We start from the raw sequence: 16,255 nt of genomic DNA, 5'->3' as shown, positions 1-16,255 counted from the left end.
CTGCCACCCACACGACCAACCAGGGCCGGGGACAAACTGCAACCGAAGTACGCGCCCTTAGCGGGAACCGAACCCGGGTCTCTCCGGACCGCAGGCCGACGCTCTAACCGCTGAGCCAAACTGGCCAGGGCGCAGATTAGTCATTTTCAATGGAAAGTTAGGTGGAAGCTCCTCAATTGCTCAGTTAAATGGATTTTAAAATAATGGAAATTTCTTTTGCACTTGCATCAAGGTCTGAAAAATGCTGCTGGAACTGTAGTTTGAGCTTAGAAAACTCAGGAATAGAAATCTTGCTGCTTGTTTTAACTTTTGACAGTATGGAAGTATATAAAGCGGCTTGGTATTGCTTGTGATTCAGACAGTATCAGTTGTTATTGAAATGACTGTACTGCATTATAAGCTTTATAAATAAGTACTAAGTACTGTTTGCCTTTTAGGCACTTTGTAACTTTAGGTTGAATTCATTAAGAGACATCAAGTTTGCAGCAGAAGCTAATTTCCGAAGCCATTTAGTGTTCAACTGTAGTGGCTTAGAATGGTTCTTCTCATACAGAAAAATCTCAGTCCCAGCCCTGAGTTAAAAAAAAAATTGTAATGAAACTTTATCACTGCTAAGCTTTGAACTGTGGTGGGAAAAGTTAGGATTTTCAGCTTCTATTTCTGACAGAAATTTACAGAAGTGATGATAAGTTTCTGAAAGTGAATCGAAGTCCACAGTTAACTTCGCTGATTCATTAGCACTGATAAATTCAGATATTTACTACGGAGTATCTACTGATGAGTAATACAGTGAATAACCATAGGCTTTTAGTCTCTTACATTTTTACAAGCTTTGTAAATTTGTCCAGCAGCCCTTTTCTGCTTCATATATTTTTACTACCACTTGTGGCACATCTTAGCGGATACTGCTTTAGGTTGTACAGAATTAGTGTTTCTCAGCTTCTTCAGGAATATTCTGGCCTGTGTTTTCACAGACTCTTTATAGAGGTTAACTCTTTAGCCACTTCACACTTAGCATTGATTTCTGGAATAAACAGTAAGTATCGGTAACAGTATGGGCAGTGTTGGTAACATCTACCATCTCGACAAGAACTCAGGAGAACCTTAAATCATTTTCCTTGTTTGAAATCCACTGTTGGTGTTGCTCACATGTCTTCAACTGTTTGAGCATTGTTCTCACCAAAAGGCTAGTGGTCTGAGGTTTACTTTCTCTGCATGCATCACTTCAGCTACTGCAGTAAAATAATGGTGATTTAATTACCTCTCCATTGGTAAGTGGCTTTCTTTGCTTCGCTAACACAGGAGCCACTTCGAAACTTAACTTTGGTTGCAGCCTTGTTTTCTATTTCTGTGAAGAAATTCTGCTGTGATGAGATATGCTGTTTTAAATTTTAGACTTTTGCTGACTATTGGTTTCATGTCAAAAAGTCTCATTATTGCTTAGGAAAAATTTCTGCTGTAGAGTTTTGATTACTCTAATTTCATTTGTGATGCTAATATATTTTATTATTCTTTATAGACATCCTATGCTCAGCTCCTTGCAGCCACGTGTCTTTCAAAACTTGTCAGCCGAGTCAGTCCTTTGCCAGTTGAACAGAGGATAGATATTAGTAAGTGGTTTAAAATGCTTATCAAATTGTATTTAAAAACTACTTTTTGTTTTAAATATGCTAACCTGTTCATAGGCATGCAAGTTATTTGATCGTGTCATTTTTTAAAGATGAGTGGTCAAATCTCCCTTGCCCATCTAGTGATGAACAATGACATATTATACAACAGTGTATCATCGAAAAAGCATTTGTTTACATTAATAATAAGTAATAACTAGCATTTTATTTTGTATACTCTTTACTAAGATCCACACTATCTCATTTTATCCACAAAACTTATAAGGTGGGCACTGTTGTTACTTTCCTTATATAAATGAGGAAATTAGATTTGATAGGCTCTGTAATGTAGCCAAGATCTCCCAGCTAGGAAGAAATAGAGCTGTAATTTAAACCCACACAATCTTAGCCTTGTTTTATCTTAATATACAACAGAATTACAGGAAAAAAAGTCAATTCTCCCGTATATTTCTCAGGATGCTATATCAAAGTTATTTGGGATGCATACAAAATCTAAAGCAGATTTCTACTTATTAGGTAGATATGTGTGTGTGGATGAATAGTACTTGAACCTTAGTGTAGTAGGAAACCAATTCTATAATGTGGCAATATATTTTTCAGAATATATTTTTAAGGTGTGTGTGTGTGTGTGTGTGTGTGTGAATCCACTTTTCATATGGACAAGGCTCTAATAATTGAGGTATGGGATTTTAAAAAATCTTTTTCTCATATTAGAAATAGATTGTTGATTCATTTCTGCTTTCTGGTCTCAAGGTTCTTATTCATATTTGTAAATCAGAAAAATTAAAATACTTATGATGGATCTTTAGGCTCAATTTTTGAATGGTCAGATCACACAGTAACGTAGTATTTGCCTCATATATTTGACTAATCTTTCTCTAAGCACCCAGAGTCATAGACACTGCAGAAAATCTAGAGGAAGATTTATCCATGCAACCATGGATTTGTATGCTTAGGAAAGCAATAGAGAAATTTACAGTTTAAAAAATAAGGGTCTAAATATTAAAAACCCAAGTCACAAAACATTATTTTGTTTGACTTACTTTTACACACACACACACACACACACACACACACACACACATTTTGAATAGACTTTATTTTTTAAAGCAGTTTTAGGTTCACAGCAAAGTTGAACAAAAAATACAGAGCTCCCGTATGCCTCTTACTCCCACACATATCTAAACTCCCCCATTAATAGCATCCTGCACCAAAGTCGTACATTTATTACACTTAATAAACCTACATTGACACATCATTACTACCCAAAGTCCATAGTTTACATTAGGGTTCACTTTTAGTGTTGTGCATTCTATGGGTTTAGATAAATGTACAATGACATATATCCCCATTACAATATTATACAGCATAGTTTCACTGCCCTAAAAATCCTGTGTCCTGTCTATTCATCCCTTCCTCCCCTCTAATCCCTGCAACCACTGATCCTTTTACTGTTTCCACAATTTTTTCTTTTCCAGAATGTCCTATAGTTGGAATTGTACACTGTATAGCCTTTTCAGATTGGCTTCTTTTACTTAGTAATACTTGCTTAAGGTTCCTTCATGTCTTTTCATGGTGTGGTAGCTCTTCTTTTTTTTTTTTAGCACTGAATAATATGCTATTGTCTGGATATAGCAGTTTATCTGTTCACCTACTGAAGAATAGGTGATTGCTTCCAGGTTTTGGCAATCATGAATAAAGCTGCAATAAAGCAGGTTTTTATGTGGAAATATGTTTTCTCCTGGGGTAAATATTAGGGAAAGTGATTGCTGGGTTGTATGGTAAGGATATGTTTAGGTTTAGAAGAAATTACCAAACTGTCTTCCCATGTGACTACCATTTTGCATTCTTACCAGCAGTGAATGAGAATTCCTGTTGCTCCACATCTTTGCCAACATTTGATGTTTTCAGAGTTTTGAATTTTGGCCATTTTAATAGGTGTGTGGTAGTTAATATTTTACAGTTGTTTTAATTTGCAGTTCCCTCAAGACATATTATGTTGAACATCTTTTTAAATGCTTATTTGCCATCTGTATATTTTCTTTGATGAGGTGTGTGCGTACGGCTTGGTTCGCTTGGCCTGGTTGGAGTTTTCTGTATGCTTAGCATTTGTTTTCTATTAGAAATCATGCAGAATGAAAGTGACATTTGCATTATACTCAAATTATCCACTAATATCTCAATTGAATTGGAACAAATTTGCCTTTTCTAAATAAGTCTTTTAGTGGAACTGACTAATAAGTAAGTACATATCTTACAGGGAATAACTTTTTGTCAAAGAACATGTCATCACCACCTGTTTTCACATGATTCACATTATGTTAGTGAAAAGACCAAATGATCACAGAACATTTTCTTACAGGAAACTACATTCTTAATTATGTGGCATCACAACCCAAGCTGGCTCCCTTTGTCATCCAAGCCCTAATTCAAGTCATTGCTAAAATCACTAAATTGGGGTGGTTTGAAGTTCAGAAAGACCAGTTTGTCTTCAGAGAAATTATTGCTGATGTGAAGAAGTTTCTTCAGGTAAAAAGGCATTATAATTATAACATTATGAGAACATCATTTTTTATTTTAAAAACTGCTGTTAGTAAAGCTGTATAGTTTGTTTTGTGGCAACCACTACCATATGATTTATTATTTATTCTCTGGGTCCTTCGATTTTATAGCCAATAAAAGAGGACCTTGCCATTATATAATTTCCAGTCAAGAAAAATGCAAATTACAGTGTTTTCTAATTTCAAAAGTATATACTCTGTCATTTCTAACATGTATATCTATGTACTGTATATATACAAAAAATATATATAACATTTTCGTGTATTGCTCATTACATCTCTGTGAAGTGAATTTAATCTTGTAAAGGAAAAAAAAACAGGCATAGAAAAGTTAAGTAATTTACATAAAGTTGCACAGTGACCTAGTGATGCATAGAGCTGGCATTTCAACAAGTTTGTTAACTTAAGGTATATATACACACACACACACACACACAAAAATATATATATTTCATTTTTACATTATACTACATTGACTATATTAGTTTTTCAAGAATGTTTTCAACGTAAGTGATTAAAGTTTTGGGAAACCTAAATCTGTGATTTCCTGTCCCTGTGTGTCTTTTAGGATGACCTGCATGCTCTGTTCAGTATGTTTCAGATGTTTAAAGACATGTATTTTTTCATACAAACTTTAACCCTACTTGCAAGAAAAGTACTTTAGCTAGCGCTGTGCAGAAGCAGCAGTGATCTGTTAAAATTCTCGAGGACGAACTGGCAGTTTGGAATAATTGAGAGATGGTTCATTATTGGTTTATTGGCATTTGGGGGCAATTTGGTCTTTCTTTGATTTTATTTCTTATACAGTAACTTTCAAATTTAATCCCTGTGCGAGATTTAACTCTATTATATAGTGCAATCCTGGAACCCTCAGAAAATGAAATACTAGACTGTTCTACTCTTTTATTCATATTGTTAGAACCATGGTTAACAATACAGCAGGTCCTCAAATGTCATTTTGTTATAATGTTGATGAGCTGCCATAGGAACTTAACCTTATTTATATCAATGAACATTTTGGTAAAATTGGTTTCTCTTTAAGTCATTTTGCTTAAAGTAGTAGAACCTGTCAAGGACATTAAGTGAGGACTTACTATATTTGATGATCTAAAACTTCACAGGAATAAGTGTGTTTTTAGCCTTGGGATCTGCCCTGGTGCAGACAGAGGTAGTTTATTCAGAGACAGACCAGTTTCTCAGGTTAGAGTTGTACTTGTAATTTTGCCTATCACAACAGCACCCCTCTCTTGTCATTTACTAAGATTGCACACAGCTCTTTAAGAATCATAAGCATAGACAAAAATAGGCTTCGAAGTTCTTTTTTTTTTTTTAATCAAGGTTGAAACAATGGAATGAAATCGTTCTTGTTGTCTAGCTTTTTTCAAGCTCCCTTTTTAGTGGCTGGTAAGTTGAGCTTCGGTTGGGCTTTAGTGTGCTTTTGTCAGTTTTGGAAGATTAGAAGAAACAGAAAATGTTTTATCTTCAAAGTTTATTATAGTATCAAAAAAAGAAAAGCACTTGCTTTCTTGGTATTTGACTTCATCTAACCTTGATTCATGAGAAGACAATTGACTTTAATGTTTTAGTACTCTAAAGTAGTAGTACTGTAAGGTTCCTTTGGGTATTAGCAGCTTCTGTGAATTGTGTACGAAAATTTCTGTTTGTTAAATCTTTAATAGCCTCAAGTTTTGTACATCTTCTTTTCTCTGTTTTTGCAGTCTGTGGCCGCCATACCCCAAACATTTATGTGCCTCCTTCCCCAGGAGGCACATACCCAGGGGATCCTACTGTTGTCTAGGGCAGTGCTATTCAAATTGCTGGCCCACAACAAAATAAGGAGTTTATATCATTATGTAAATCAACATGGTGCTCATTTCATCCAGAAAAACTTGCTATGAAAAAATGCCAGCTGAACTAAACAGTATATCTAGTGACTTAGCTATTTTATATTCCGTTGCAAACTTTTTATCTTGTCATGGACCAGTACCAAACCATTTTCAGGTTAGAAATGAGTTTGCAGACCACCAGCAGATTCATGGACCAGCAGTTGCTCAGGGAACCACTTTGAGGAGCATTGGCTGGGTACCTATAGAGGATGGATGCTTCAGTAATAGGAAATTTATAGCTCAGTTCAAGCAGTTCAGATTGTCTTAAAGAATTAAAATGTAGATTATGGCACATTTCTCTTGTTCATTTTTTATTATGAGATAATTTGAACTTAATTACACTTAGTGGCCCAGTGTTAGTAGAATTCTGTGATAGTCAGGGAATGACCAACTATAAAATTAAAACTTGAAAAGCTATCATCTATGTTACTGTTTTTTTATGATTACACTATCATTGGATGCTACATTTATTTCATACTCCCATTCTGAGTTTGCAGTAGGGCAGTTTGTTAATAATGTGCACATAAAGTCTGAATTTTGATTTGAAGAAGTTTTAAGATTAATTTGGAAACTGATTAAATTAAAAAAAAATACAGAAGCTATGAAACTGTATACCCTATTGATAGTCATGTATTTACTCAGTGCATTGGGCACTTTCGGTGCCTTCATTATAGATACATAATGAATGCGCACACATGTACTATTAAATAGTATTAAAAGAGACTAAGTAATCTCATATTAGATCGAGGGATTTAAATTAGTTCCTAAGCTATTTATTAATTATTTATTGAATGCCGCTATCTCAGTAGCCTTCAAGCAGATTTATGGAGCTGAAAAGCGTTTTTTGTTCATTCTTATTCATGATTTTATGAAAAGTATTAAACCAAACTTATATATCAAGGTTTAGTTTATTATAAGTCCTAGGTGCTGAAAACATTTTGTAGAGTATCACACAGTTCTAAGATTGGTGAGCTTTTATCCACTCAGCTCTAAATGTATCCTTCATAAAATGAAATTCTTTTTATTTGTGGATCTTATAGTGATTTTTCTACATATTTTAATCGATGCATGATTAAGAAAATGTGATGTTTCAGTATGTAATTACTTGTAAATATTACCTGGTTTACATAGTAAGAACCAATCACATATCTCCAGTTAGTCTAATCTTGGTTATTTTCTCCAAAGGGTACTGTGGAACACTGCATAATAGGAGTAATAATCCTTTCAGAACTGACTCAAGAAATGAATGTGGTAAGCCTTTCCGTCTAATGGTGACATGAAGTTTGCTAAGTAATGCCATTTCTTTGATATAAAATCTTCTTTATGTGGCATAAAACTCTGAATAGTCAAGTCTTTTTTTTTTGTCCTGTTGGTGGAATAATAAGTATTGGAACACTTTCATTGTTATTGAAAGTAACAGCAATAGTAGAAAGTACTACAAAGAATAGAGAATTAGACATGGTCCTTGCTCCATGGCAATTGGAGAATTGTCCTTTTATGTTCTGTATATATAGTAATATACTAACCATAAGAAATAAATTACATGCAGTAGAGAAACAAACCTTTACTGCTTACAAAATAGAAGAGAAGCAGTTTGGTGAATTGATACACGACAATGGGTACACAGCAGGACTCATCAAAGAGCAGGCCATTGGCACTTTGCCACTTGCTAGCATGAATTTTCACCCTGTACAAGGGGAGTTTTCAGAAGCCATGCCTGCCCCCAGTAGTGCCTTTATGAGCTCAGCAGCTGAGCACATCGTCACCTGCTCCTATTCACTTTTGTATTTAACATGGTTCTAAACAGAACAAAAGCAGAAGTTGGTTCTGTATGGAATGTTGCAATAAAGGGGAATGTGGTATTTCTATGTAAAAATTGTCATCTTGAATAGTCTGTGCTTGTGTGTATATACCCACATATATATAAATACACGTATTTACACACACACACACACACACACACACAAATGCACACACATCAGGAGAGCTTGCCAGGATCACTTGCCAACTCCCTTTGGAGAGACAATATAGTTTCTGTGTGTAAAAAGAAATCATTCAAAATAACTATTTTCTGCTTCTGTTCAATCAGAAATTAGAAAGTATTTCTAGATTTACTGGAAGGATTGTTAAAATTTAAAGTGATCTCTTAATTTACCAGAGCCAGTCACCTCCCCAGAGAATGTAAAGATTTCTTACCTTATGGATATATGCCAGTATCTATGTCTGTATCTCCAGGACTAGTAGTAATAGTACCTAGAACAGTTACTGTGCTGGCAGGGACATTATGACAAGGATTTTGGCTAATCCTATCAGACTCTGTAAATATGTCTGAAGAACTGTAACTTTCTTTTAAAAAAAAATAATAAAAAATATATTTGAAAATAATTTTAGTAGGAATATTTTATCTCATAAAAGTGAAGAGAATAGTACAGCCCTATGCATTCATCAGCTTTTTGCTAATCTTAAATACTAGCTTTCCCCCCATTTCCTACTTCAGAACATAATAGGAATACAGACTGCCCTGGTAGTGGGGGTTTCCGTGCGTGAGTTAAGACAAGACTAGGTAATGTGGAGTTCTAATAACAGTAGGATTCAGTGAGCACCCATGTTGATTTGTTTTTTTTAAATTAACTATGTTAAACTTACGGGAAACTTGACAGTATAATACAAAGAAGATTTTTCCTCAACCATTTGACACTAAATTGTCCAGAACACTTCAGTGTATTTCTTACACACAAGGACATTCTCCTATATAACCACAATACAACCACCAAAATTAGAAAATTAAATGACATATTACTGTTATCCTCCTATTCCATTTAAGTTTCACCATTTGTCCCAGAAGGGAACTAGTTTAGGATCATGCATCTCATTTATTAGACATGTTTTATTAGTCTCCATCAGTCTGGAAAAATTCCTCAATCTTTCCCTTACTTTCATGATCTTGGAATTTGTGAAGGCTAGTTATTTTGTAATATGTCCCTCAATTTGGGATTGTCTGATGATCCTTCCTTACTAGGTACAGATTATTCATATTTGTTAGGATATCGTAGAAGTGATACTGTGTCCTCTCATCATCTCCTCTCGGGAAGCACACGATTTGATTTGTTACATTACTAATGACATTCACGTTGGTCACTTGATTAAGATTGTCTCTCCCAGGCTTCTTTAATTGTAGATTTACTATTTACTCTTCGTAAATAATAAATATTTTATGGGGAGGTATTTTAAAACTCTGAAAATACCTCATTTCTCATCAGAGTTTCAGTTTATTCATTTATTTATATCAGAGTGGATTCCTACTTTTCTACTTTATTTAATAGGCTGTATTTTGTTCCTGACATATTTTGATGCTCAAAATTTTTCAGATTTGGCCAGCAGGAACCCTTTCAAGCTAGTTTCTATGTCCATTTGACATTTATTTACCGTTCTTTGAACATTTTCTTACTTTCTGGTACAAGATGTTCCAGGTTTATCTTGTATAGAACCAATTGCCTTTTGAAAAAAAGCTTCAAAATCTGAAGTGTGGTTTGGGTTTTGTACGGTAAAAAAAATATATGACTTCTGAACATATGTCACTCAGCCTGATTTTATGCATTTATAATTTCAAGTAGAATTTCTTAAGTACTTCTGAATCAGGTGGAAGCATGATGAAAATCAGATGTTACAGAAGGTCACTTTGACCTTCTGTTATGTTCCATGTTTCTATAAGTAAGTGGCATTTAAGTATAGTCTGAATTGTATGATGGAGCTTAGGAAGTATCAGATAATCAATTCTGAGCTCACTACTTTTAAAAAATCTACAAATATTGGCAAGGAAAATGGTTTATTCTTCCAAATAGCAAAAGAAATACTATAGTCCATGGTGTTAACAATTGTTTGGGTTTCAGACTTTAGCTTTGCTTTATGTAGTGTCAGTAAAAGGATGTATTTTTTAAAGAAACAGATCTAAGTTTCCTAAAAGTTCATAGTATTAGATATTATCTTGCTTTTTTAGAAGCATAGTTTACTATTCCTGGAGTATATTCAGTATAATCATCAAGAAGTAAAATATCCTTTGCCTATATGGTAAAGGCATATAAGTATGCTATAAAAAATTGATCTAGTTTCTCTTCTCAGTAAATTGGATGTCTAAATGAGTAACTAAAGTAAAATAAGCATGTAGGCCTTGGAGAGAACTCTGAAATAAGACCAGGATTTGTATTTTAGCTCTGTTGCTTACTACTTTGCACACACTTCCTAGTGTCTTTAAACTTACATATTACTGTCTTTAAAGTGAAAGTGACACCTTCTATGGACCTTATATTAGGTAAGCTACTAGCACATGGCCTAATGTACCAGTGCTCAAAAAACCCAAGGTTCTCTGTGTTACAGATCCGGTATGGTGGTAGAGAGAGGTTGGTTTAAGACATTGTGTCTATAAACTAATTTTTAATATGTCAACAGAGGATAAGTTATATCTCACAGGTTAGTTGGAGGAGTCAGTGAGTAACGTGTTAAGAATGTTTTATAAATTGCTATTGTAATGCTGTGTGCTACTGTTGATTTGTATTAAGGACAGCTTTTTTATATAGAGGGAAATATTGTAGGATTGACAGACTGAAGTTTAATTTGAAAGAAGGGAGGAATGCTGGAAATGCTAATTCAAATCTTACATATTGGATACAGATTCCAATAACAGCTTTCTGCAATCACTTTGACCTTCTGTTATGTTCCATGTTTCTATAAGTAAGTGGCATTTAAGTATAGTCTGAATTATATGATGGAGCTTAGGAAGTATCAGATAATCAATTCTGAGCTCACTACTTTTTAAAAATCTACAAATATTGGCAAGGAAAATGGTTTATTCTTCCAAATAGCAAAAGAAATACTATAGTCCATGGTGTTAACAATTGTTTGGGTTTCAGACTTTAGCTTTGCTTGCTGTCTCCTATTGATAAATGAAATTATTAATGACATTAATAGTATACTTTTCACTATATATATATATATGTGTATATATATATATATGGTTCAAGAACCAGTTTTAGTAAATTCTTAAAAGTTATCATGAATAAAATATTCATGATAAAATAAATCAGATTTTTTATTATAATTTCTGCCTTGGTTTCTTTTTAGAATACCAAGGATATATGAAATCAATGATGTACCTTGTTTATATAGAAATATCACTAGCCCTGGCCGGTTTGGCTCAGCGGTTAGAGTGTCGGCCTGCGGTCCTGAGAGACCTGGGTTTGGTTCCCGCTAAGGGCACGTACCTGGGTTGCAGTTTGTCCCCGGCCCTGGTCGTTTGTGTGGGTGGCAGCCACTCAATGTGTTCCTTTCACATCGATGTTTCTCTCTCTCTCTCTCTGTTCCTCTCTCTCCCTCCCACTCTACCTGAACAAAAAATGGAAAAATGTCCTCGGGTGAGGATAAAAAAAAAAAAAGAAATATCACTTTTACATAGAAGAATTTTTATATAACTCATCAGTTTGCTGATTTACAGAAAGTTAGAATTTAAAGATTATCTTAGAGATTCCTCATTAAAGGTGGAGTCTGAGGAACAGGGAAGTTGTTACTGGCTTCATGTGAAGCATGGTTCATGGTTCAGGAGTTGATCATCTTAGTATCTGTAATAGGTGTTTATATTGCTTCTGAAAGTATAGCCAATTCTGGTGTTGTTGGTTTTTATTTTGGGATCCGTATGGTTTGGAGAAAGAGCACTGAATTAAAACAATTCAGAAGCATGGGTTCTAACCATGGCTCTCCCATTAACTTTTTGAGTAGCCCTAAGCAAGTCACTTATCTCAGTAGATTTTTTTTTTTTAATCCTCACCCAAGGACATTTTTCCATTTTTTGTTCAGATAGAGTGGGAGGGAGAGAGAGAGAAACATCGATGTGAAAGGGACTCATCGAGTGGTTGCCACCCGCACGACCCATCCAGGTCCGGGGACAAACTGCAACCAAGGTATGTACCCTTAGCGGGAACCGAACCCGGGTCTCTCTGGACCACAGGCTGACACTCTAACTGCTGAGCCAAACTGGCCAGGGCTCAGTAGATTTTTTTAAAGTTCTTTTAACTCTATACTTTATGATTCTTTAATTATTATTTCCATTCCTTTTCTTATTTAGTAAATTTGTTTTGCTCTTTGGTAAATCTGGTTAAATAAATTCATCTTGATCTTTTTAGGTTGATTATTCCAGACCTTCAGCAAAACACAGGAAAATAGCTACCTCATTTCGTGACACTTCTCTCAAAGACATTTTAGTTCTGGCATGCTCTCTTCTAAAAGAGGTGAGTTATCTAATAATTCAATATTCTAGTTTGAGAATTTAGGATATTTTAAGTTTCAAAAGAATTTTAAGTGAGTCCCCCTTCCCCCATTCTGCCTTTTGAAGAGTTATGGTGGACACTCTTAAATATAGTAGATTTGCACTAATCTGTAAGAGGTTCCCCAAAATTCACTTTTACTCACTAGGAATATAATAAAGCAAAATCCAAAGAGTATTGAAAAACTTGTCTTTGGATAGTAGTTTCATTGTCTTCCTACTGTAGATTATATATCACAGAAGCTAAATAAGACTTAATTTTTTTATTTGCCCTGCCCATACCTTAATGGTGTATAGATGACCAATAAAATGATAGTAGGTTTTCCTAATTCATCAGCTATGAGTATTTATTCATAGTTGAGCCAAGGTAGTTGACTTTAATAATTTCTTAGGGAATTATTGTTTTCCCACTTGTTACTTTGTGTCGTATTGGTCTAGAGATAATGCTATTTGTAATTCTGTTGTGTTCTCTTGTAATAGAGGGACTCCATCATACTACTCAAGCTTGTTAAATGGTACAGCACAGCATTTCCCAAAATATATTCCACTAATCACTCTTTTCTACTTGTTTTAGTTCTGTAGTATAGTGACATGATAACTTCCACATGAGACCAGGCTGAAAGGCCTTGTTATTTTAAAATTTTTCTTTTAGTATAGAAAATTTTAACATGTAGGAAAGACAATGGAATAGTCTAATGCACTCCTCTGGACCCAGCAGCCAGGTGGTAGTAACAACTCATGACCGTCCTTGTTTCATCTCTGTCCCTCGCCTAACACGTTTATTTCTTGTTGTGTTCTTCTTGAAGCAGAAGCCCACATTTCATATCATTTCTTCCCAAGTATTTTATGATGTATCTCTAGGAGATATAATCTATCTGGGTTGTGTGAGGATGAACATTGTGGAGGAGAGGTCAGGACTGGTCTCCAGAAGCTTGTGAGTGTCCTCCCACATTCAGACAGCTCGGAGGACCTTTGCCAGCTGCACAGGGATCATTCATGCATAAAAGAACATTATATTTCAGCTTGTTCCAAGAAACCTTTGAATGAATCCCATACATTTATACATTTGTGCTGTGCAAAGTATTTGTTCTCTTAAAACTTGAGAGTGACCTACAAGTTACAGTTAAGAGTAAAATTTTTATTTCTATTTTACAAAATTAAACATGGAAATAGTCTGTTGTTACAGATTTTTATAGTGATCTTACATTTTTTTCTAATATATACAACAGTATAACTTTGCAAACTCTTTTTTGCTAACTTTAATTTGCTACTGAAGAATTATTTAAATTAGCGAAAATTTGTTTATTGACATATTTTACGAAGTTTTATTGTACTTTGAACTTTTTTCAGGTGTTGGCCAAACCTTTAAATCTTCAGGATGAAGGTCAACAAAATCTAGTAATGCAGGTCTTGAAACTGGTCCTCAACTGCCTTAACTTCGACTTCATTGGCAGTTCAGCAGATGAATCTGCAGATGATCTTTGCACAGTGCAGATTCCAACAACCTGGAGAACAAGTAAGAAATAATTTAGTGTGAGGGTGAGTCAGCATACGAGGCATAGAATTAAGCAATATAATTGCCTATGTGCAGTTACCTGTATTTTTTGCTAGGCTGTCAAAAAGTTCAAAGGGATTTGTAACCCAAGGTTGCTGCTGATACCTGGTATTGAAACGTATTCCCCAGTTAACATCAGAGTAACTCCCATATTTTGATTTTGAAAAAAAGAAAAGACTGCTGTAGAATTAGGGGAAACAGAGTGTGGGAGCTGGGATATGAAAAGTTCTGATTTGAAACTTCAGATGAACGGAGTGGGAGAGGACACAACATTTGGCAATAGATATCAACATATTTTTCAAAGCTATAAAGAGAATGAAAAGAATAACTGACTAAGCAGAGCAGAATTTTCTTAGAGAGAGGGTTACCAAGAAAAGCAAACTGATTTGCTCTCACACATCCCAGAAACATGATGGCACTAGGACATTCCTGAAGTCAGATTGAGATGATCAAGTATAAGATAAACAGGGCTGAGAGGGCTTGGTAAAAAGCTCTGCACCAGCTCCCCGGTTCTTCCCTGCCCCCCAGTTCTTCCCTGGCCCCCGGTGCAGCGAGGTGACGGCCTTTGCCCTCTCTTCCCTGGGTGCACTTCCCTCTCTTCCCAAGACCAAAGCTTTTTTCCCTGGAGAAGTTAAACTGGAGAGATTTCACGTTCAGGGATATCAGATATAGTAGAGAAACACCATAGATTTTGTGAAAACTAATGTGGAAATTAGGGACAAATAATTAAAAGAGATTTCATATCTAGACTGTGGTTATGAGTACATGAACCAATACATCTAATAAAAATTGCACAGACTAAGTGCACACACATACAAGTACATGTAAAATTTGGAAATATGTATAAGATTAGTAAATTGTTTCTATGTAGTTTCCTGATTGTGATACTGTATTGTAGTTTTCTAAGAACTTACCAATGGCGGCAACTGGGTAAAAGGTACATGGAGTCTCTCTATTATTTCTTGCAACTGCATATGAATCTGTAATTATCTTTAAAAAATGATTTTTTAATCTGCACTCGATATTTTCCATTGATTTTTAGATAGAGTGAAAGGGAGGGAGGGAGAGAGAGAGAAAGCGAGAGAGAGAAACGTTGATGTGAAAGAGAGACATCTGTTTGTTGCCTCTCACATGGCCACAACTGGGACCAGGGTCCAAACCTGCAACCCAGATATGTGCCCTTGACCAGAATTGAATCTGCTACCCTTCGGTCCGTGGGCCAATGCTCTAACCACTGCTCAGTGGCTCAAGGGCGCAAAATAGCTTTTTTTAAAAAAGGAAGATAAGTTAGTAGAAACAGAGACAAAGTGAAGAGTAGAAGTAAACTTTTAAAAAGTATAATTATTATCTCCAGAGAGATAAAGAGGTAATGCATAAACAAGAATCTGGTATTGTTTTTAAAAGACTGTTCAGAGAATGTTCTAAATATAAAAGATGGTTGCCAAAATAAAACATTTAGCCAATAAAGTTTTAAAAAATCCAGAAAGTAGAACAAAAAAACAAGGAGAGATTTGATAGGATATGGACAAGAGTGTTAGAGCATGAAATTAGGAGGTATGGCATCTATTAGGAGTTTGAGAAAGGACAGGAAAAACAAAAGGAAATTTACAAACAAATAATACCAAAAACTGTTCATAGCACTGAGACATAAATTTTCAGATAATAGAAAAAATACACCAAGCTTTATAATCATGACATTTCAGAATAAGGATAAATAGGAGATCCTAAAACCTGCCAGAAAGAAAAAACTAGGTCACCTACAAAGGATTGGGATCCAGAATGTTTCTAAACTTCTCAGCAGCAGTCCTGGAAGCTAGAAGACAGTGGAGTAATATCCTCAGACTTTTGAGGGAAAATAAGTTTCAACCTAGACTGAAATTATCAAGTATAATATAGAATAAAGACATTATCAGACTGGCAAGTTCTCCTGAAATTTATTTCTTATTTACTTGTTCTCAGGAAGCTATTTGATATGCAAGCCAAAAGAAGTGGAAGATACAGGGTTTGGGAAATGGGAGCCTCAACCCAAGATGACAATGTACAGACATAAAAACAAGATAATTATGTAACAAATTTAGGAACGACCAGCCCAAGTTGAAGGCTCTGGGAGGAAGCAGTGAAAATGAAAATGATAGGTTATTTGATGTTATTAATCATATGGAAAATGGCATGAAGAACATTTTGCAGATCTGTCAGAGCATTTGTAAAGATTTAGTAATATAGACAACTAAGCACAGAAAAAATGATGTGATTAAATCAAGAGAGTGTTAGAACTATGATGTAATTATAGTGTACTCCTTGGCTCAGCTGTT

The 16,255-nt window shown here is 35.0% G+C and overlaps 1 protein-coding gene across 1 annotated transcript in view; it reads left to right on the top strand.

The window, feature by feature from the left end:
• The window catches only part of LOC118616554 (ran-binding protein 17-like), an 87,954-nt gene that overhangs the window by 3,498 nt on the left and 68,201 nt on the right, over nucleotides 1-16,255 (top strand). Inside the window, exons 3-7 of the mRNA XM_036242148.1 lie at nucleotides 1,520-1,610; nucleotides 3,991-4,157; nucleotides 7,261-7,326; nucleotides 12,249-12,353; nucleotides 13,739-13,904. Of these exons, the coding sequence (XP_036098041.1) occupies nucleotides 1,520-1,610; nucleotides 3,991-4,157; nucleotides 7,261-7,326; nucleotides 12,249-12,353; nucleotides 13,739-13,904 (595 nt within the window). The remainder of the gene's footprint in view (nucleotides 1-1,519; nucleotides 1,611-3,990; nucleotides 4,158-7,260; nucleotides 7,327-12,248; nucleotides 12,354-13,738; nucleotides 13,905-16,255) is intronic.

The sequence above is a fragment of the Molossus molossus genome, unplaced genomic scaffold (assembly GCF_014108415.1).
Source record: "Molossus molossus isolate mMolMol1 unplaced genomic scaffold, mMolMol1.p scaffold_m16_p_4, whole genome shotgun sequence".
NCBI classification, from domain to species: Eukaryota; Metazoa; Chordata; class Mammalia; order Chiroptera; family Molossidae; genus Molossus; species Molossus molossus.
Note: the sequence above shows the minus strand (reverse complement) of the source record. Positions and strands in the feature narration are given on the sequence as shown.